This window comes from Eurytemora carolleeae, unplaced genomic scaffold, assembly GCF_000591075.1.
Source record: "Eurytemora carolleeae unplaced genomic scaffold, Eaff_2.0 scaffold453, whole genome shotgun sequence".
Taxonomy (NCBI): domain Eukaryota; kingdom Metazoa; phylum Arthropoda; class Copepoda; order Calanoida; family Temoridae; genus Eurytemora; species Eurytemora carolleeae.
In genome coordinates, this window is record NW_019396460.1 from 169837 (window position 1) to 193148 (window position 23312).

Below are 23312 nucleotides of genomic sequence, written 5' to 3' on the forward strand. Positions count from 1 at the left end.
TGTACAGTGTTCATTGTACAATACAGTTCAATACTTATTATATATACGTGTACAGTGTTCATTGTACAATACAGTTCAATACTTATTATATATACATGTACAGTGTTCATTGTACAATACAGTTCAATACTTAATATATATACATGTACAGTGTTCATTGTACAATACAGTTCAATACTTAATATATATACGTGTACAGTGTTCATTGTACAATACAGTTCAATACTTATTATATATACATGTACAGTGTTCATTGTACAATACAGTTCAATACTATAAAATTTACGTGTACAGTGTTCATTGTACAAAACTTATTACAATACGTGTATAGTGTTTATTATACTAATACAGTTCAATACTTAATATATATACGTTTAAAGTGATCATTGTACTAATACAGTTCAGAACTTATTACATATATGTGTATAGTGTTTATTGTACAATACAGTTCAATAATTATTACATATACATGTACATTGTTCATTGTACAATACAGTTCAATACTTAATATATATATGTGTACAGTGTTCATTGTACAATACAGTTCAATACTTATTATATATACATGTACAGTGTTCATTGTACAATACAGTTCAATACTTATTATATATACGTGTACAGTGTTCATTGTACAGTACAGTTCAATACCTATTATATATACGTGTACAGCGTTCATTGTACAATACAGTTCAATACTTATTACATATACGTGTATAGTGTTTATTTTACAATACAGTTCAATAATTATTACATATACATGTACAGTGTTCATTGTACAATACAATTCAATACTTATTATATATACGTGTACAGTGTTCATTGTACAAGTACAGTTCAATACTTNTTCATTGTACAATACAGTTCTTTTTATATGCTTTTACATTGCACAGTACCCGATATATTGTGTGCTCCGGATTTTAGGCTTAAAATATATAAAATATTTATTATATGATGAAAAGAATAAAAAATATTTTTTGGAAATTGGGGGAAAGCGTTCATTCATTTTTTCCAAATTTTCATAGAAATTCATCAATATTATTGTAATTGCAGATTTTCCCTTCGAATTTTTTGTTATATCTCATTCAATTTTCGATGAATTTTTATGCAATTTTGGAGCAAATAGAAAGTTTTCAAAAAAAAAATTTGGTTTCGCGGTTTTTTTTTCAATGTTAAAGATAAATATTTTAGAACTTTTATTATCAATTTTTATAATTTTTAAGTCTAAAATACGAAGCAAACACAAATTTTGAAAATGTTATCCATCGATAATCCCGTTTTTTACTCACCCTGTATGTGTACTATGTACAACGTACAGTTCAATACATAAACTCGTACTATGTAGAGCGTAAGGTTCAAAATATAAACTTGACAATTTACAGCGTACAGTTCAAAGTTTATTACATAAGGTTGTACACATAGACACAATACAGATAGAAAACTAGATGTTTTCTTTTCAAGATTTTGGGTTTTTTTGTTCACAATACCCTGAGGCAGAGGCCCAAAGGAGTTACGCGCGTGATCTCGACTGTGTCTTGTAATTCAATGCTGCCTGTGCGAAACTCCTTTTAAATGTGATAATTGGCTAATCGGTCATTAAACGTTTAAAAAGCAGGGTCACTAAAAATTAAATTGACAGTTCTTTAAACTGATTATACGTTTATCATGGAAATAATCTTCAAAAGTTAAACCTTTACTTCAAAATTAGCTTTTATAGAAGCACGGATTTTTATGGTAGCTATGGGTTGTAAACTTATAAATATATTAATCTTTGTAAAAATTTAGAACAAATCTTCGTTTTAATAAATATAGAGATGCTGATGTTTAAATTGTCTATCTATGAGATGTCCTGTCTAAAATGTTCTCTCTTTAATTGTCCTCTCTTTGAATTGTCCTCTCTTTGAATTGTCCTCTCTTAGAAATGTCCTCTCTTTAAGATGTCTCTCTTAGAAATGTTCTCTCTTAGAAATGCTCTCTCTTAGAAATGTCCCGTCTTTGTTATGTCTTCTATAAAATGTCTCATCTATGAAATTCCACTCTATGAAATGTCCTGTCTATAAAATGTCATTTCTATGAAATGTTTTTTTCTAAGAAATGTCCAAAAACCATTAAAATTATAATCTTAATATTAAACTAAACTTCGTTAAAATCCAAAATTCTTTTTCCAGAGTTTAGAATTTTTAACAAAATAAAAAAACATTGTTTCCTAAAGAAAACTTTTCCTTTAAACTTCCTTCTTATTCTTAATAATAGATTAATGTAGGTGATGGGTAGGGGGAGTTGTCAACCATTAACTATAAGACTCCCCCGTCCATCCATGTAATGTCGTCTTTAACTTGAAATCCCCTCTCGGAGACACCAAACCAAACAGTTTTAGCCCCGCTTTTCTTTGTTCTCCGGCAACGGAGTCTAAACACTTTTATTATTGTGAACCATTTCAAAAGTTAAGCAAAGAATATTTTCATATAAAGAATTAGTGACTTTCGTTAACAATTAATTGTCATTATTTTCAGAAGTTTTATTATATAAAAACGTCTTAGCACTCCCCGACGGTTTTAACCTACAGATCCTTAAATAGATCGTAAGAATCTTTTCATTATAAAATTCGTAAACCATTGTAATAATTTATTTATCATTATACATTTCATTTTTTTTAGGAAATAAAGAGTTTTCTGCATTATCGGTTATGATTTGAGGGTTATTCTGTTGTCTATCTGTTCATTATTGAGAATCTTGTTCCTATCCGACAACAATTGTGTTAGACTTTTTTAAAGATCTTAAACTCTTTAAATACAACTATTTTAATATGGTTGCCTGCCTAATTTTCAGTCTTTAGAACGAATTTTTAAAGATTTTGAAAAAAAGTTTACAGCTGTATAGGAGACATGAATGTAAAAAATAAACTTCTCACAGTCTTCTTGGGTGTTTTATTCTTTGTGGGTAACCCTGTATATCTGATTGGTATTCTATTTTTAAGCTGTAATGAATTATACACATTCAATTATTCGTATATTTCAGATTTGTCATGAGACATGAAGTAGATCTGAGATAAGGTTAACAGATTAAACATAAAAGGTCAGATAAAAACTTTTAAAAAGATTCGACCAAATAGAATAGAATATATATTAGATTGGAATTTACTAGAAAAAAAAGTGTAAAACTGCCATTTTGTTGTACTGTTTCCATACTGCAGGTGTACTTCACATACTTGCGCTATATAACCTTTTGGGCCCTGGAACATACTGTATTAATGTACTCTACTGCATATAATTTGTGAACATTTACATGATTTGTACACTTTGAACTCCCTTTCAGGCTGAAAGAGACTGACAAATTCATAACGAGGGAATGTTTAAATTCCTCTCTAATACAAAAGAACCACAATAAGAGAGTTATTAAAGGGACTGTAAGCGTAACTTCAAGTAATCCTCAATGCTAAGGTGGCAAGGACAGATTCATATGTACAGTACAGTACCTTTAAAACCTTTATCTGACCAATAATGAATAAGATATTGTCGTTTTTCTAACATGAAAAATGTCTTATTCTGATCATTTCAATATGCTTTCCCGCAGCGGAAATGCGCAAGCAATTTTAACTAAAGAAACCATAAGTAATAAATCAGTTAATCAAAAATATAAGTATTGGTATATAATTCATACCTGATCAGACAAAGGTGTTTAAGTGTGCCGTTGTGAATTGGCATTGTCATCTTTGCACTTGAAATTACGCTTATAGTCAATTTAACCGGTTTTGCATTTAATAACGGCAAATTAATCATAATCCAATACAATTGGTTACAAAGCAATCAGGCCCTTGCCACACGCTAAATTTTTTAATCCCTTTATATCTGCAAGCTGATGTGTAAACCTTTGATATTTCAAATTTAGATTATTAAATCTGACAGAATTACTCGTTTCAAATATCTAAGATCTTCGACAGTCGACATTGAATTATTTAAGTACGTGAGCTAAAAACTTTAGAGTTGTAGATATTGAGATCAATGATTGGTCCTCTCTTTTTCTTAATCTCGAGACTAACCTAATCTTGTGCTTGTATCCTGAAAAGTGTATAAAATTCAACCAATCAGGGTGGCATAAAAGAAGCCGGAAATTTTGAAATTTTGCGCGCTATTTAACGAGAGAGTCTCATCTCATTAAGATTAATTTTGAAAAAATTGTTTTTGATTTATCTGTACTCCTATTCGCCCTAATCCAATACAGGGGTATCAAAAGGAAAGGATTAAGAAGAAAATCAAAAGTGTGTACATTGGATACTCAGATTAAGCGATCGGGATTAAGGATATCTCATTCTAAAGTTTTCAGCTCAGATTCTTCAACTTACCTTTTATCAGGATCCAGTAAAAGTTGGAGTCTTTATAATGGTTCCGGCAAAGACAAGGTGAGAAAGAAAGACCAAAAAATGAATATGATGATTTTTAACATTAAAAAGAGAGAAGGTGAAGGGGTGGAGGAGGTTGTTTGGATGGTTAGAAGGGTTTAAAGGTTAAAGGATGGGGAAATCTTTGAACCGTAGAATGGTCTAATCTCTACAGAGGATAAGAAGAAAAGCCATTTGCTCTTTAACCAGTTTAACATGGGGGAAATGAGCCCCAGGAGAGGGGATTATGGGGGGAAGTTTAAAAGGATAAGGGGGAGGATAAAGAGGGGGAGTGGAAGGGGGGGAGGGAGGGTAATAGTTCCGATTACTGATAAGACATAAAGACCATCCCTCTGACTGGGAGGTAAAAGAGAACTAAAGAAAATCATTTTATCCATTAGAGGACAATTTATCTATCCATTCATTCATTCATTCATTAATTCATCCTTTTATTGTTAATTCATCGTCTTTTAATTCATTAATTCATCCTTTTCATTGTTAATTCATCCTCTTCAAATAAATTCATCCTCTTTTAATTCATTCATTAATTCATCCTTTTATTGTTAATTCATCCTCTTCAAATTAATTCATCCTCTTCAAATAAATTCATTCATTCATCCTTTTATTGTTAATTCATCCATCCACCTAAATCCTTTTCTCAACTGCATTTTAGTTTTTCACTTAAAAATATTTTAAAGTGAAAAAATATTTTCAAATGTATCATTTTCATGACAGTAATGAGAAGAAGAAAAAATAATGATAATTATAATATAAATGATCAGGATCAAAGACATTTTGTTATGATATTACATGCATGTATTAAATATCTATTTGTAATAAATATCGTGTAAATTTGTCCAATTAAAAATTATTCTTTTATTCTAATTGTCATTTAAAATTACCATGAGAAAATTGAAACATTATTATTATTATTATTGTTAATAATGGAAAATAATGAAATTTATTTTGTTTTTAAACTAATAGATTCTCCTTACAATATTTCAAATTTGTTTAATGAACATTTTTAAACAAATTTTAAAAACTTTCCAAAAAATGTTTTTTTTTAGTAAAACGAGGTTTAGCGGGCCCTCTCATTCTGTTTATAAAGGACTAGAAACTTCATGGGGTAAAATTCACTCATTCATTCATTTATTCATTTTTTTATTCATTCATTCATTCTTTCATTTTATTTATTTATTCATTTATTCATTAATTCATTTATTCATGAATTAATTTATTCATTAATTCATTTATTCATTAATTAATTTATCCATTTATTCATTTATTTGTTTATTCATTTAAGCATTTATTCATTTAAGCGTTTATTCATTTATGCATTTATTCATTTATTCATTTATTCATCTATTCATTTATTCTTTTATTCATTTTTTCGTTTATTCATTCTTTCATTTATTCTTTTATTCACCTATTTATTTATTCATTTATTCATTTATTCATCCTTATATTCATCCTTTCATTCATTCATTCTTTTATTTATTTGATAAAGAAAATCATCTAACTTTAGACATGCAATCATCATGGACAATCTGCTGACAATACAACCACGTGAAACAATACTCACCAGTCAACAAGACAATCAGCACAATCAGCTAACTAGACAATCACTTGACAAGACAATCAGCTAACTAGTCAATCAGCTGACAAGACAATCAGCTAACTAGACAGTCAGCTGCCAAGACAATCGCTTGACAAGACAAACAGTAAATCAGCTAGCAAGACTATCAGTTGACAATAAAAATCAGCTGACAAGACAAGCAGCTGACAATAAAAATCAGCTGACAAGACAAGCAGCTGACAATAAAAATCAGCTGACAAGACAAGCAGCTGACAAGAAAAATCAGCTGACAAGACAATTACGTGAAAAGATCATTTTCCCGCCTTTTTCGACTCACTTTATTCTCCTTCTGGGAAATCAATTTTTACAAAATATTATATTTATTATTTTATAATATTAACATGAAAGATCTAAAATAAATAAGCTACAATATGTTACAGAAATATTCCGCGCTGACAATATTACATTATTCAAGTCCTGAGCAATATAGTTCCAGGTCATTTCCCTTCTCCTCCTTCTCCTTCCTTCTCCTTCTTCTCCTCCTTTTCCTTCTTCTCCTCCTTCTCCTCCTTCTCCTCCTTCTCTTCCTTCTCCTCCTTCTCCTCCTTCTCCTCCTTCTCCTCCTTATTTGCACCATGTTTTGAGTGAGCATGCTCTTGTTTTGAAAGTAAGAACTCCAAAAAGAACAAGAAGAAGCACTAATCCAATAGGTAAAAGAACAATCCTAAAAAAATCGATTTCAAAGATTTCAAAATTATTCTTACAAACATTGTTTTTATGAAAACTGAAAACGTAAAGTTTTTAAAATGAAAACATCTTTTTCAAATATCCCTGCAGCCCTATTTTCATCACAATGGATGAATTTAAGACGTTTAATCAGGCTTTTTTCCTCAAGATCTAATTCTAATTTAACTTCGACAATATTTGGATTTAAAGAATATTATTTTATCCAGATGAAAATCTCTGATCATATATTGACTTTACTACTTTAACATTTGGCGGAATATAAGACCCATATCTTGTATTTATGATCATAACATTAGGTTAATAATGATTTTGCCATGCGTTAGGGATATCTAATAGTGTAATAGGGATATCTACCAATGCGTGGGGATACGTAGTAATGTGTAATTGATGTATAACAGAGTGTTAGGGCTATATAACAGTGCATAAGAGATATCTAACTGTGTGTTCATGGGAAATCTAACATTCCGTAAGGGATACCTAAAAGTGGGTTATGGTTGTATTTCAGTGTAAATTATGGATATCTAACAGTGTATTAGGGATAATAAAAGTTTTTTGGAGATATCTACCAATGTGTTATGGATGCATGACAGAGTGTTAATGATACATAATGATATAGGGGTAGAGCTAACCTGAGTGGTTCGTCAATAGCTCTCTCTGCCTTGATCTTATCCTGCTTTTCTTCAAGAGTTAATTCTCTATCTAAATAAACGAAATGATAATTCTTCTCTTCTTTGTCTCCAAAAAACTGAAAAACTAAAATTTAGTTTGTAAAACAAAGTTAGGAATAGATTGTCAGGAAGTTAGAAATCTGTAAGAAATTCTGAACATTCTGTTTATTAGTTTGAAATCGGTTGGCATTGTTTAAAGCCGTAGCACACTCATGTACTCATGTTACGCCTGCAGTACACCAACTATAGTAGGCAAGGCTAGCTGTTGCTACTAGGTTGACGCGGTCTGACTTAAGGCTGCATTTGGTTAAATTTACCATTTCTACAATGGAAATTTTGCCTGGTTGCTTGAATAATCTTACCTTCATCAACAAGAGCTGATGCTGTCACTTCCTCTTCTGGTTCCGGTTCAAGGCTACGCAGTTCAAGTACATGATGCTGAAAGGCAAATTGTTCATAATTTTGACAGGGGTTATTTTTAAAAATTTCTATCAAATTTTCTATAAAATAGTAAAGCTTAGTTATTTAGTCACAACGCGTGCGCCCATAGAAATAGCCATCTTTTTGTTTATGATTTCAGTATATTTGGGTACTTCATTACTATGAAGCAAGGGCTATAAATGTTGTTGTTTTTTTGAAGTTTTCTAAGTTATAGAAATCAAAGCAATTTTTCATACTTTGATCCTTAAACTTTTTTTAAAACGGTTTTTCTTTGTAGAAAACCAGTGAACACTAATCAAAAATCGGTTTTTAGGAACATCACAATATAACGTAGCATGTATGTATATATTCTGGTAGCCATGGAACAGCTGATCAAAAACCGGTTTTTAGAAATATAACATACCGTATATATTCTCTTTTGGTATCCTGCGAACAGCTCATCAAATACTCCTCTGGTCTCATTCAGCTTCTCATAACGGGCACACACTTCTTCCATAGCAGATATGAACCTATCAAATAATGACATCAAAATATTGTATAGTTTTATTAGAACATCATTGTAGAAAACCCAACAAAAAGTTAGATAAATCAAACAAAAAGTTAGATTAATCAAACAAAAAGTTAGATAAATCAAACAAAAAGTTAGATAAATCAAGCATAAAGTTAGATAAATCAAACATAAAATCTTTGGTCTGTGGCCAAATTTAAAGAATTTGAGCGGCGGTTTAAATTTAAGCCGCGGCTCAAATATGGTTTATTATTCCACTTAAAATTGTATTAAATGTTTCAAGATTTAAGCCGGCGCTTAATTTAAACCGGGTTTTGGCAGATTTAAACCGCGGCTCAAATTCTATAAATTCCATCTCTTGTTAAATTTTTTAATAGTTAGTTGTCAAAGATTTCTTTCACTTTTAACTTTATTAAAGTTTAGCAATATAGCAGCAATGCTTAAATTTAGATTAGGAAAGTCTGAAGAACGACAGACATGTTCAAGCAGAGCTCAATATAGAGAGAAAGTTTAGTTTCAAGGTAAAGCTAGGTTTCCAAGCTTGTAAATTATAAATAAATGACGATTTGATTTCGGGTCCCGTAGTTTTCTGTCTTCATGGGTTCCCTTAAAAAATGTCAGACAATTTGGTCCAGCCGTTTGAGGTTCTTTATTACGAAATAAAAAATTGTATTTTTTCTAAAAATACTTTTGATCAAGGAATAAAATTACGAAGCAAACTTCGGTCGGAAAATAAGTTTTAAAAGTTGAAATAAAAACCACAAAAGAAATCATGTATTGTCCTGTTTTCTTTATTTCCAGATTTCGTAAAAGTTATTTAAGACCCACAAATATCACCCCGCTAGACAATGATACAGGGTGTCCCAAAAAACAAAGCTTTATTAAATGTCTTTTACATAAAAATATTATTGAATTGAAATATTTTTTGACATGATAATCTTAATTTTTTCTTTTATTGTATTTGAATGATTTAGACGCAATTTCACTTGATTCTTAATTCATAGAATGTCATGTCAGATTGTCAAAGGTACCCTTTAGTGACTTAAGATGACCTGCACATTTATGCTGCAGAAAAATGGAGATATTGTCAGAATTAAACAAGTTAAGAGTAAAAAACCGAAATTATCTCCCTCATTGCTACTTAGTTGTAAGGGGTAATGTTGTGAATCCAAAATGTCACTTTTTAAAAGGAGATCAACCTTAAATTTTGCCATCTGTCTCTTTAGAAAAGAACTTTGCGTGTAATTTTATATATGTAAGATTAGAATTATTTGAATCAAGATTTAAATAAATATATTTTAATATTTGCATACATTGTACACACATTGTAAACTGTAAATATAACTTTACATATCTTCCCCATAAACTGTGTAAAGGAATGTAGAATGGTATACAGGGCTACCCGCTCAGAATGAGGCTTTAATGACGACCATCGACTATTTAAAATATTTTTGTGGAAACCCTACAGCTGTTAAATTGTGACGTTATAAAAATCTGTAAGAGAAATGTCGTTTTTTTTCTCCCCTTAATTTTTAGAAAATTCTGCTGCAGGATTTTTAAATCAAATTTGAGATTGTGGCAACAAATATTTAAAGGAAAAAATTAGTTTTAGATAATGAAACGAAAGCGACATTTGATAATTAATAAAAAAAAGAAGACCGCAAAATTATTCCACTAAATTTTTTGTTTTTACAAACAAAATTCCGCCAACAAAACGAAAAGTACCTTTCTGGGTTGTCGCTATGAGGTCGCCTAAAAGTGAGATTGAACTTTCCTAAAAAAAACACTTTTTTTTTAAAGATTTTTTTTCTTCTAATAATGGAAAAAGAATTTGTTACTCAAATATATTGTTTCTTAAAAGGGAGTGTTTACGGAAAAAAAGGAGAAAATTGTTTAAAACGACTTATACTGAAGAACGTAGCGTTCATACAAATTCAGAGAGTTGCAATATACGACTGGGATCGTAAAAAATCAATTTAATTTCAAAAAAATCATTGAGATATTACAACCTATAGTCATCGATCATTTTTCGACGCAATAGGATATAGTTAATATTTCATAATATTTATTGTTTGTTTTATATACATTTGCACTTAAAACGACGTTTTTTTCCGCCATATGTAATCATTCAAAGCATCAAGAGCAGAGACACCTGACGGCCAACTATTTCGGCGTTTAAAGTGGTAAAGTGGATTGTATACAAAGCAAATGAAAAATAATATGAAATATTTAATAAATATAAATGCATCGAAAATTAAATTAATAACATATTAAAGGAAAAAGAAAACACACGATTTTTTTAACAATAAATGCATGAATAAATGTTTAAAGTTTTGTTAAAAATCTCTTGTAGAAAAATAAGACGACATTTACCTGAGATGAAACCGCCGGGATCAGATTTCACAAAATCGACGAAATTAACTTCCGGTTTTACTTCCGCTGCAATCCACGAGTTCTTGACTAGAAAAAAAGTCAACATATGAAAGTGACTGTACACATAATGATCGTTCTAATAAAACTACATTTAAGCATGTGTATTTGATGTTGTTATGACGGTAGCAAGACGACTTAAAAGTCTTCTTTGAACTTTCATTTATTTGTGACATTCAGTCGTTAACCTACTTTCACATTTATGATTCTTGAAATATAAATAACCACAAAATTCTCCTTGTATTACTGGAAATATTAAGAATTTCGTTCAGATTTAAATTGTATCAATTAAAATTTTTAAAAACCAAAATTGTCGAGACCTGAAATAAATTCTTCATATCTCGGGTAATATTAAAAGCACAAAAAATTCAGACCACATTTTGGACCTGAAGACCATGGATATTTTGTGATTATTAACTTTAGAATTTTACTTCTAAAATTAAGTTTAGTGAAAAAATTCCGCAAATTATTTCAAATATCAAAGACGACCTTTATTTATTCTTACTACTATCACGTTCCTGGGACACCCTGTAAATCCACCAATTGTATGAAAATCAACTTATCAATAAAAATGAGTTTGGATTTGTGCTGATGCCTGTTTATTTACCTAAAAGTGGAATCTCATTCATGATAGACCGTTGCCAGAGTTTATACAAAGGAGTTCTAAAAAGTATTTATAAATATCAAGATTTGACAATTTCTTAAAACTCAACGCAGGTTCAGTTTTGACAAATCAAAATAGAAAAAAAACACAATATTTTCTCCTAGCACACCTAGTAACCTGGTATCCTGGCAAATATCAATTTGTGTTTCAATCTGGTTTTATAAATTAAAAACTAAAGTTTTTGCTGCAATCGGGTTTAAAAATAAAGTTTAAGTTCAATAGCTGTTTTTAGACTAAAGTTTCAGCCAGTATTAGGCTCAAGTTTCAGCTTAATATTTAATTTCAAAATAGAATTTTTGCTGAATGTTTTGTTTTAAAAATAGAGTTTTTGCTGAACAATTGGTTTAAAACTTTGATTTCAAATGAATATTTGGGTTAAAAATAAACTTTTAGCTGAATTTTAATATCTGGTTTAATTTCAGATGAAATCGGGGGTTAAACTAAAGTTTTTTTCTGCATCTCTGAGGGTTCACTAAAATGTTTGTAAAAAGATTTCCATTAAACAATAAATTCCGTCAAATTTTTATTCCTTGTCTTTAATGCTTAAATCTATAATTCACTTCAATGGAGAAACTGCAATTTAAAATTATCAATTTTTGTTTTTAAAACAATAATATCTCCGCAAGGTTTGCTTTCTAAAGTTTCTAAGGGTACCTTGTAACTTTATTAAACGAGGTTTACTTGAAATACTTTAATTTAAAAATAATGAAATTAAGGACGTGAATTGATGTTGGTTTAATGAATATAGACAAGGGTATATTGTCAAACAATTAAAAAGTTTAGAGCCAAGTCTGCCAAGTCTAGAGCTAACTGGTGTTCCTGTCCAGGGCGTATACAGAGGGGGCAAGGGGGCGTAGCCCCCTCCCCTAGAACTCAGAGCTTTCACACTTTTCAAATTTTAAACTGAAGAGTGAAGAACATAAAAAATAGTTTGCTGTTCATTCAGTGCAATTAGAAGATTGTATTAGTGGACCAGAGCCTGCATGACAGAAGTCCGAATGAAAATCTATTTAGAATGCACATTCTGGCATGATTGGCTTGGCTTGAGTTTGGAGGTAGTAAAAGACCAATTTTTTAGTTTTTTTATTTAGATTTAATTTACTTTATTTATTGCACCGCCGTTTCTTTTTATTACAAACTAGCTGAAGTGCCAGGCGTTGCCCGTGGAATTTTAAAAATCGAATTAAGACAAAAAACTTTAAATTTTTTTAGCTTTTGTCATCCGCAAGGGTATCCATGAGTTTCCATTCTGAAATTCAGGCCATTTGATTCAGCCGTTTGGCCAGACATAGCAAACATATAAACAAACGAAGAGCTTTATGACATAAAATTAAAATTAAAGGAGAGATAAAGTATAGTGCATGCTTGGTAATTGGACGGTATGTGTACCTTTAAAGTATCTTATACTTGTTGCACTTCGCGCAAATTTCGCCCCCCCCTAGAATTATTTCTGTATACGCCCTTGGTTCCTGTCTAGGGATTAGCATCGTTTTCTTTAACGAACAACATTTTTCGTGAAAAGGAGTCCTTCAGAAAAAAACAAATGATGGACGAACGAAGTTGATCGTTCAGAGCAATATAAAATTATCGTTTTTTTAACCAACGAAAAAAAAAGATTTAAAATCATGCAAACAAACTTGTAACAAAAAAAATCGATTTTATTCAACAAACAATTTAAGGAACGAAAGATTTTAATGAGTGATCGTTCAGTGAGAAAGTGAACGAAAATGGAAAATGGTCGAGAATTTTGAGAACGAAAAAAGTCAAGTTTTTTTATTTATTAAAAAACGAACAAAATGGGTTGTCCACGAACGATGAACGAACGCAATGAAAAAAGTGGAACGTTCCCATCTCTATTCCTGTTATCTTAAGACTGTGGCTGTAATTTCAAGAAGAACATGTCTGCAGATACATCAACAACATTAAAACATTTTTATGATAAACAAGGTTGTGAATCGTACGTAATGCATGAACCTATATAAATGAAGGTACACTAGGGTTAGGGTTTCCATTTTTGAAAAACTTTGCGCAATTTTTGTGAAATAACGCAAAATATTTATTTCTTTGCTTAAGAATTTTGCGCTAAAAAAGAACAGAAATTGGCGTAATCATTCGCAAATGTCATTTCACGGAAAATTACACTTTTACGCAACTCCTGTTTGAAATGATTAAAATGGCTGACACCACTGTAACCTTAATCTGATGAAAAATTTTGAAGATGTACAGTCATTTTCTTGATTCGAAAAGTGTTTAATTCTGTTAATTTCTTCGTCGCTTCTTTTCAGCAAAAATATGCAAGTTAATTTAGTAGAGAACCCGGAAATGAAAGTAACTAGTTTACAGAAACAAAAAAAAATCGAATTCATACTTATCAGACACAGCTTTTAAGGGTACTGTTGTAAATCGAACATTGCCATCTTTGCATAACTTTTTGCGTTTTGTGTGCAAAAGTTCTCAAACGAAAAAATTTACGCAAATCTCTAATGCTCCCTACCTGTCGCTCTCTAGTGCTCCATCCCAAGCTGTTTCACTGATCGCATAGTAGGTATACATATCTCCTGGATAATAGTTCCCCTATACTCACATAGGAAAAATTAAATTAAAAAACTGTCTGTTTTTATCCAAAAAACAACGTCAAAACGACTTGAACCAATTGGGCCAAATATTTTTTGCAAGAGCTTCCATGACCCTAGGAAAGGTTTATATGACCGTACAGAGTTTTTAATTTTGTGCCATTTTTAATCTTCTGGTGTACTAAGAAGAAATGGTGGCATAGGAAGCAATTTTTTAAAGCTAAACTTGCAACTTAAATATTGGGCACTTAAAAAAATACTAATAAAATAGAAAAGAATTTTCAAAATGTAAATTATTTACAGAATTTTAATTTTCCTTAGAAGTGTCACCAGGAGTATGAAAACTATTGTTTAAAGCTTCAGATGCATTGCCACAATTGCAGTATTCAAGGTCAAGCTAAAATACAACACATAATTAGGAGGGCTCTTCAATAATTTGAAAATATATATTAAAGGGACTGTAAACGTAATTTCAAGTGACCTTAAATTTAAAGGGAGTGTTCGCGAAAATTTAAAGGAGGTATAGGCTTACGTCGAAAAATTAGCTTCTAATCTTACTTCTATCTGTTGCGTCTATAAGGAGAAATTTGTTGAAAACGACTCATACCAAAGAACGTAGCGTCCATACAAATTCAGAAAGTTGCAACATTTTACTCGGATCATAAAAAAATTAACTTAATTCCAAACAAATCATTCAGATATTACAACTTATACTCTTCGATAATTATTCGACACATTCCTATATAGCTGATATTTCATGTTATGTTTTACTTGTTTAATATACGATTTACTTTAAACAACGATTTTTTTAGTTTCAAGGAGTGGAGTCTCTTCCACATGGAACTCAAGAAGCATCGAGAGCAGAGACACCTAGCGGCCAAATAAGGCTATAATGTATATGAAACAAGAAGAAAATGATATGAAATATCAACTATATATATATGAATGCGTCAAAAAATTATCAATGATTATATCATTATTATTATCAAAAGGTTGTATTTGTAATATCGGAATGATTTGTTTGGAATTAAACTGATTTTTTGTGTATTTAATACACTGAATTTCTATCCATATCTACTCTGTGCAGACAATATACTTTCTAGTTTTGAAAGTAACAAATCAGCTGCTTGAGTTCAGAATGTATGTACTATGTAGCATGATATCATGTTTTAGAAGAATTCAGCGGGTTCTGTAATGTTTAAACGGAAATATTTCTCAATTTGATGAATAGTCACTGTTTTAAGGGTACCGTATTGTCCGCTTTTTATGGAGGTCACTTGAAATATTGTTTACAGTTCCTTTAAACTGTGATTTTTCTTTTAAAACAAAGGACAACAATCTTTTTAAACTTACAGTCCAACTCCATGCAACAGCCTTCTTAATAAGAACACCAAATACTATCTCTGGATCACAAATATTCTGGATTTCTCGTTTTACCCTGAAATGACAAGTTTAAGCTTTAAACCCTGGTTTTTGACCATGAGATTTTGGCTATAGAGTTTCCATTATTTGAAAAAAAATGTCCATTCCGTAAAATGGAAAAAATCTTTAAATAATGAAAATGGGGAAAAATACTGGATCAGTTTCAAGTGCACTCTGTGAATGGGAGTTATGGTTGGAACCCTTATTTTTGCTTAGGGGGTTAAAAACTAGTTTGAAGGAATTCATTATGGAAGAATTTTGTTTCCCATATTATAGTACCTTATTTCTCTTCTTCGTCGTCCTAAGCTTGGTGCTGCAGTGGAAGAACTAGAAGGAGCTGCTGTAGTAGTTGATGGCTCAATGCAAGAAGATATGTTCAATAAATGAGCCCAAGGATCTATAAAAGACATTTTTAGATTATTGTTTAAAAGAAATTCTGCCTTTTCTTACCTGTCACAGGAGCAGGAGTGGTAACAGAAGATGATGTGGCAGCTGTTGATACACTTCCAGCAGTAGTTGATCCAGTTGCATTAGTTATTGATAAGTTTGAAGCAACAGTAGTTGGTGGAGGCAAAGTAGGACACATAGGTCTATCAACCTTCAGTTGGTTGTCAATACCATCAAGAAATATTTTCTGATCTTTCATCAGAGTTTGCAGTGTTGTTTTGAGACCTTCAAGTGTAGCATCTCCCATGCAGCCTCCTACTTGTACATTCAAACTTAGAATTGTATTGATTCTTTGCTCATTTGCTTTAATATTTCTAACAAATTTATTTTCTGTGTTGGAAGCATCAATTAAAGCTTGGGCAAGAGTTGCCAGATCAGCACATTGAGTAGATGCTGTTGGTGTTGATCCAGGAGGTGAATAAACAGAGTTCTGAACTTTTCTTAGAACACATCCAATATCTTTTCGAAACTCCACATGATCACCAAGATCAGAAGAATACATATCTCCAGTGCCAGTATTAACATCAAACTTTTCTGCTTTCTTGTCGGCTGCTGGATCTTCAGAAGTCGGACATCCAGCAAACATCCAGTGAAGATCTATAGTAACATTATTAATAGTTCTGCGGGCATAGACTGGGCAGTCCTTAAAATTTTCTTTTTGATAGGGATCTGGCAACAAGTTTCTTCTATCTTGGAGACATTTATCCATTCGGCAAACACATTTGTTCAGAAAGTTAGCATATTTGTTTATGGTTGGTTTGGAACAAAAAGGATCCTCTGTTGTGGTAGTTGTAGTTGTGGTAGTGGTAGTTGTTATCAGTGTGCACTTTTGCCACACGGGAGGTGGGTTAAATTTACCAGTGTTTAAACATTTCACCCTTAAAAATGTTCTAGGCATTCCAAATGTTGGATCCTTGCATTTAAAGACCATGAAATCATTTTCAAGGTAAATAATCCCAAAGGGAACATTTGGATTGGGAAGTTCTCTCTTCTTTCTTGCCAGGACTGTTGTTGTAGCAGAAGCATCAATAGCTGAAGCTGCTATTGTAGAAGTTTCTGTGTTAGGATCAAGTGTAGTAGCTACAGTAGTTGCAGCTTTAGTGGTACTTGGGGCAAGTGTGGTGACAGGAGTAGTTGTTGTTCGAAACTTTGCTACCATTTCATCATGTGTAAGACATTCTGAGTTAACAAAACTGCAAGGAACATATTGCCCTTGGAATTCTGCAGGAACTGTTGGATTGCTTGCAGAGGGTTCACAAATTGCCAAACATTTTGGCCAAGTTTTCAGCTTTTGAAATCCTTTATCAGTGCAAGTAATGGTTATGGATGTATTTCCATCCATCATCAATGAGTTTGGAGGACATGCATAGGTTACATTCATGTTTTCATAAACTTTCATAGTTTGTTCATCTCCCACCAAGGACAGTCCTCCTAATGTTGGGCTAATCACAGGCCAGTCTTCACACTGATTTATACAAGTCGGCCAAGATGTTATCTCCTTAACTGATAGAATAGGCTGGATAGGACCAGAAGTTGTTGGAGCAACAGTAGTACCGTTGGTGTTATTTGAAACTGGTGCTGTTGTTGGAGGTACATAGGTTGGACATTTTGATTCAATCACGTTTCCTGTTCCATCCTTGAAAATTGCTTTTGGGTTTCTGCACGTGTAGTACAATGATGATCCTGCAAGAACATTTGCCCTGATGGTGGTGTCATCTACAACAACTGACTGTGTTGGAATTTTAATCATGCTTTCTTCTGGTGGGTTAGGAAATTCAGTACACATTGGAGGGGTCTATTAACAAAAAACAAAAAAAATTATAAAATATTAAATTAATTAAAAAGAAACAATATTTTTAAATTAATAATATGATTTAAATACCAAACAATCGATGGCTTTTGGCCATACAGGTTTATCAAAAACAGCATTTGGTCCACAAACTACTGCAAACTTTCCATTGCCATCTGGATCCAAGTAGGGACTTGAACTATCAAAGACCTGAATATTTCCTAGTTGTCAACATTTTTTAAAATGTAAGATTGTTGACTTTAAAAGTCACTATAATAAAATAAAGAGATCCAAATGGATGTTTCTAACATTTATTTAAAAAAACGAAAGTTTTAAAATATTTGCATATAAGGCAGAGTTAAAAATGGTTGATTTAGAAATTAACAAAGGAATTAATGATGGATATTTGATGGCAATTCATGGGAGTGTTGTAGAGCTTCATGTTGGTGGAGCAAATCAACAGGAACTGGGACAACAGGGCTTATCAATGGAACTAAGGCAATGCAACTCGAGATAGTGGAAACTTCGGTCGGAGCCGGGCACAAGTTTCCTAAGTAAGCTTCTCAAGAAGTTAATAGGGAGATCAGAGGTATAAGCACGCCTGCTGTTAGCTCAGTATCTGCATCATCAGCATAAAGGAGTCAAGAGGCTCCCTGTGTCGGAGCTGTTACCAGCTCAACTCTCCTAACCTGACTGAGGGCTGGGCTGTGTAGAGGGTGAGGCAGGGAATGAAGGAGCGAGGGTTACATGTATGTGCTTCATGGCGGAAATGGATCATGTGTATACACACATCTTGAGAAAAGTTGACGGCAATTGAGTCGGTAAAATCGTCTTCCTTATATTTCAAATTTGTGTTAACAAAGATACTTCTGCCATTCTTTAAAGGTCAAGGATCCCACCTCCCCCACCCCTCTTGAGCCAATTCAACCTTTACCTGTGTTGGTCCTGCACAAATATACTCTGCAGGCCACCCAACAGGAACCAATGGGGTTGTTGTTGTAAGTTGCAGGTGTGCTGGTGGCTTATAAACCAGAATTGAGGAAACATTGCAGTAGGCAGCTGAAAAATATGATTAAAAAACTGTCTTAATAATTTTAAGTGACCTTCATTTAAAAAAGGAGCATACCTTCTTCTCAAAAGTGTTCTTTAACCTTTCCGATGCAAGTAATGCACAAGAAAATTCCCTTTAAGTTTCTTCTATTCTATAATAATCAATGCTACCTTCTCCTTTTACAGCAGTGTATCCAATATCAGCTAATGTTGTGGTGGTATTAGGTGCAGGAGCAAAGGCATCCAGGGACGATACTTTTGAAGTATTTGAAACAATCTGTTAAAAGAAACATTTTTTGTTGTGATTTTTAAAGATTGCAGAAGACTTACTAGAAATTCCGTATCAAAAGCAGCAGTAACACTCCTCTTTTTCCTGCCAGGTGCTACAGTAGGTGTACCAACATCTGGTAGATCTGTTGAGGGGAATGCATAGAGGGCATAAACACCTCCAAACAGAGGCATTTTGCTGTACACAAAACTTAACTACAAACAAATTTATTAAAAATGCTCAGTTTTAATTTAATATTTGTTTTTACATTTGTTTCAACGTTCTCCTTTGCAGTCTGAAAGGCTGAAGATCTAATGTTTGCTAGATCATCACTCCATGGAATGTTTGTGACAAACTTCTTTCTAAATCTAGTTGTGGTATTTGTACAAGTGCAAAGTTTTCCAGCTCCTACAAAATAAATAATTTTGATTTTACTTCCTAAAATTTTTAAATATCAATTTTATTGCACTAAAAGATTATACCAATAAAGAAGTACTGAGTAATGTTACCTGTTATTGCATTTGAAACTTTAATTCCATCCAAAGTTGCTGGTGCCATTTCCAAGCTCAAAGTTGGAGATACTTTCGGAGGAGGGGCTAAAAACATATCAAAATCAAATTAACCAAAAGAACAAGCATTATTCATACAATGTCTCTCTGAAAAAGTAGTTGGTATCAGAGAACCTTAGTTTATTTGATTATTTGATTATTCTTTTAAATATATTATTGGCCTGAATTTATTGAAGTTTAAAGTCTAGTATGTTTTTCCCCAATGATTGTTTGGACATCAAAAATTTTTATTTGGAGAAAAGTAATTCAAAATGCATTGAATTATAACCTGTAGTTGGTCCTAAAGTTGTAGATGCTGTTGTGGCAGTTTCTGTTGCTTGTCGTTTCCGTCTAGCCAATGTTGTGGCAGCTTTGAAAAAAATAGAAGTAATACTCGTACAATGTTATAAGGCACAATATAAAAAGTGAAATGTTTATTTTCTAATATTACCTGTAGTATTGGCTGCACCAGCAACTGTAGTGTCAGTTGCACTAGCAACTGTTATTCCAGTTGCACCAGAAACTATAGTTCCAGTTGCACTTGCAACTGTTGTTCCAGTTTCACCAGCAACTGTAATTCCAGTTGCACCAGTAATTGTAGTTCCAGTAGCACCAGCAATCGTAGTACCAGTTGCACTTGCAACTGTAGATCCATTTGCACCAGCAACGGTTGAAGTCAAGGGAGGCTTTCAAATAGAAAAATTGGTTATTTGCAATAATTTCTATGATTTAGCCAAAGATACTTTTACATAAATCAAACTGTAAACAATATCAGTTAACCAAAGATACTATACCTGAGTCGCTTGAGTTGTAATGCCAAGGATACCTTGTTGGGCAGCAATATTTTCAACATTTTTAGCATTTACCTAAGAAAAACTGATGAAGTACATAAACTAAACATAACTGAAGTTGGAAGATTTTTGCTTCAGCAAGGATTTAAATTTGTTTTATCATATATCTGGAGCTTGATGAATGAAAGAATTTTTACAAATAAGAATGTGCAGAGATTGGAAGTTTGGTGTGGAGTTTGTTAATCTTTAACACTGGATCACAGCATCCAAATGGGCCATTTTTAGATTGAGGATAAATGCTTGATCTCACAATTGAATTTATCCATGCAGGGTATGATTATCATTAAATATTAAAGAGGAATTAAAATCGCCTGTATGTCTGAATAAGATCAATGCTTAATCTTGATATTTGCAACTCTTCTGACATCTGAGATCTGTACTTTTGTGTTGTGAATCTCAGAATCAAGCATTGATCTACCAATTAACTTAATTCCTCCTAATTATCTTGTGGTAATCCTACCTTTCAGGAATAACTGAAATGTAGAGATCAAGGATTGATCCTTAAATTAACAGTGCCATATTGGATATCAAGATCAAGTTTTCAAGAATATCAATATCAACACAAAAGTCCTGACTTCATATAATCAGTAGATTAATTATTGTATCCTAAAGATGCAGGGTACAGTTTGATCTCATATAACTTTGATTGTAAATTCTTCAATTCAAAAGATTGCTTTGGTTTTATTTAGACAATTTTGATTACAGAATGATTATATTAAACCTGTTCTTTGGTAAGAGCAAGAAGATCAGCTTCATTTAATTCAGGGAACATAATCTTTAGAACATCTATGGGAGGTAGTCCAGTTGGAGTCTTTACTGATAAATCAAAATTTAAGTTTAGTTCTGTCTTTAGAAGTGTTAAAATTATTTGTCCCTTTTCCTGTTTCCAGTCAATCAAATCACAAAACTAAGATTTTCAATTTCTTCCAGATCAATTTTGGATTGGTAAGCGTTCCTGAAGCTGTTAAGAATTATAAACAATTCAAAACTTTTAAGAGAAAGGGGGGGAACCTTTTTCGATGCTCAAATAAATGTATCCCTAAGATGCTATACAGAGCCAGCTGTGTGACATGTTGAAAACGTTTACATCAAGATTTATTCTTAACTTGGTTAAAAATGGTTCCACATTTAATTTATCAATGTTTATAAAGGTTTATCATTCTAAATAATCAAGAAATTGGAAACATAAGACCACATGTTTCCATAACTGTACATTACATTACAATCAAGCATGATTTAAAAACCGGTTTGCTACCTGGTTTTATCAGATTGGTGCGTTCTATCTGTGTTCTCAAAATGGCGGTCTGGTTTTGCAGATTTTCATCAAGCTCTGGGTCCCCAGGGCAATAGCATTTATTTTTGATATACCCCAGGCCGAAATTTAATCCTGGGAAATATAATCGTTTCCACATTATATTTTTATTAATTCATTTATACAGTGAGAACCAGAAAACAATAGATTAAGGAGTTGATGCATCCTTTATTATGATTATTGGGTCTGTTAAAATTGCACAGTCGTCTTTCTATTCCAGAGTTTTCTGGTTCTCATTGTATTTTTATGAGGTAATTATATCATAAAAGTATAGGTTTCATTAAAATATTTACAATTCTGGGCGGTAACGGTTAATTTGGGGGTTATGCCACCTGACCTATGTTACCATTACCCAGAAGGGAAAAAGTAACTTTTCGTATTCTTAGGTAACATATATGTAATATGTATATATAGAGATTAGACAGTACACACATATATACAATTTCAACCCTCTGCGGTATATGTATAGATACATATAAAGCAGTAATCTCTATTTTGTTCGTTTGTTATTTGTTATCCGATCATAACTCATGAAACCCTTTGCCGATTGTCCCAAATTTTGATTAGGGAACTCGGGAGAACCACGAAATATTCATAACGTGGATTTGAGATTCTAAGTTGAGTGAGTTAACTTTTATAAGGAATTATTATAGCTAAAATTGAAATTTACTACCAAGCGCGAGTAAGCAGCGGGAGTAACTATGAGTACCCTATGGGCAATGGTGGGTTTTCAAGCTAATTTACATGTACAGTAATAAACATTTATTTTTTGTCTGTTTGTGTGTTTTTTGTGTGTCGAACATTAACTCGGGAACCCCTGGACCGATTTGGCTCAAATTTTGATTGGAGAAAACGGGAATATTTTTAGCTTGGTTTAAAAATTCCAAGTTTCGAGTGGCTTTAAAGCTAGTGTATTTTTAAAGGGTGGGGGGGGGGAAGGGAGCTCTAGCTTATATTCATGAGCCCTAGAATTTGACTAAAATCAATTGGACCAAAATTGTATTTTTTCTTCTAAAAATCTATGTTTTTCCCGAAATAAATTTGTTATTTGTCCATATTTGTTCATTAAATATTCATTTTTAAAATAAGTTTGCTAGAACAACATTAGAAGGGGTAATATAATATCTAAGAGGGTTAATTTATTATTATTTATTTAGAAATTTGGCTTATTTGTCTCTCAGTTTGTTTGAGTGTGTGTAATTGTTTAAATTCGACAAACGTAAAAACGGCCTAAACACAAAGCACCCCCATAAACCTAGTTTTTCAATTCTTATAACTATATTTTCTACCTATGAGAAACCAGGTCATTTTCAAGACCCCTCTCATTGTGGATCTAAAAAAGAATAATAATAATCTATCTAATGAGACTTTAGACGAAATTTAATGTCACCCTTTATTACAATGGAACCCTTGTAACCTATATCTGAATTACAATGGTACCCTTGAAACCTATATCTGATTTACAATGGTACCCTTGAAACCTATATCTGATTTACAATGGTGCCCTTGAAACCTATATCTGATTTACTATGCTGCCCTTGAATCCTATATCTGATTTACAATGGTACCCTTGAAACCTATATCTGATTTACAATGGTACCCTTGAAACATATATCTGATTTACAATGGTACCCTTGAAACAT

At 32.1% G+C, this 23312-nt stretch overlaps 2 protein-coding genes across 2 annotated transcripts in view; one reads left to right on the plus strand and one right to left on the minus strand.

The window, feature by feature from the left end:
• Positions 1 to 3013: 3013 nt before the first annotated feature.
• The window catches only part of LOC111703691 (band 7 protein AGAP004871), a gene marked incomplete in the record, with an annotated part of 32698 nt that continues 12399 nt past the window's right edge, over positions 3014 to 23312 (plus strand). The window contains 3 exon segments of the mRNA XM_023475723.1: positions 3014 to 3072; positions 4350 to 4396; positions 5443 to 5501. Of these exon segments, the coding sequence (XP_023331491.1) occupies positions 4377 to 4396; positions 5443 to 5501 (79 nt within the window).
• Positions 6306 to 22998, minus strand: LOC111703695 (uncharacterized). The gene is made up of 24 exons (XM_023475726.1): positions 22959 to 22998; positions 21613 to 21744; positions 21079 to 21173; positions 20301 to 20372; positions 19958 to 20192; positions 19796 to 19876; positions 19468 to 19554; positions 19227 to 19366; positions 19021 to 19173; positions 18862 to 18967; positions 18575 to 18699; positions 17734 to 17850; positions 15855 to 17646; positions 15684 to 15801; positions 15336 to 15420; positions 14299 to 14379; positions 13904 to 13983; positions 11353 to 11408; positions 10689 to 10775; positions 10041 to 10089; positions 8211 to 8316; positions 7729 to 7804; positions 7328 to 7397; positions 6306 to 6675 (listed from the first exon to the last, which is right to left on the minus strand). The coding sequence occupies exons 1-24, from the start codon at positions 22993 to 22995 to the stop codon at positions 6576 to 6578; spliced, it is 4080 nt and encodes a 1359-aa protein (XP_023331494.1). The 5' UTR covers positions 22996 to 22998; the 3' UTR covers positions 6306 to 6575.

Excerpts from the sequence above, each read along its gene's own strand:
- LOC111703695 (XM_023475726.1), bottom strand. The coding sequence starts at position 22,995 with ATGAGAGGGGTCTTGAAAATGACCTGGTTTCTCATAG. Across the intron at positions 21,174-21,612 it reads CACCAATCTGATAAAACCAG|TAAAGACTCCAACTGGACTA; the intron begins GTAGCAAACCGG and ends TTGATTTATCAG. Across the intron at positions 18,700-18,861 it reads CACTGCTGTAAAAGGAGAAG|CTGCCTACTGCAATGTTTCC; the intron begins GTAGCATTGATT and ends CATATTTTTCAG.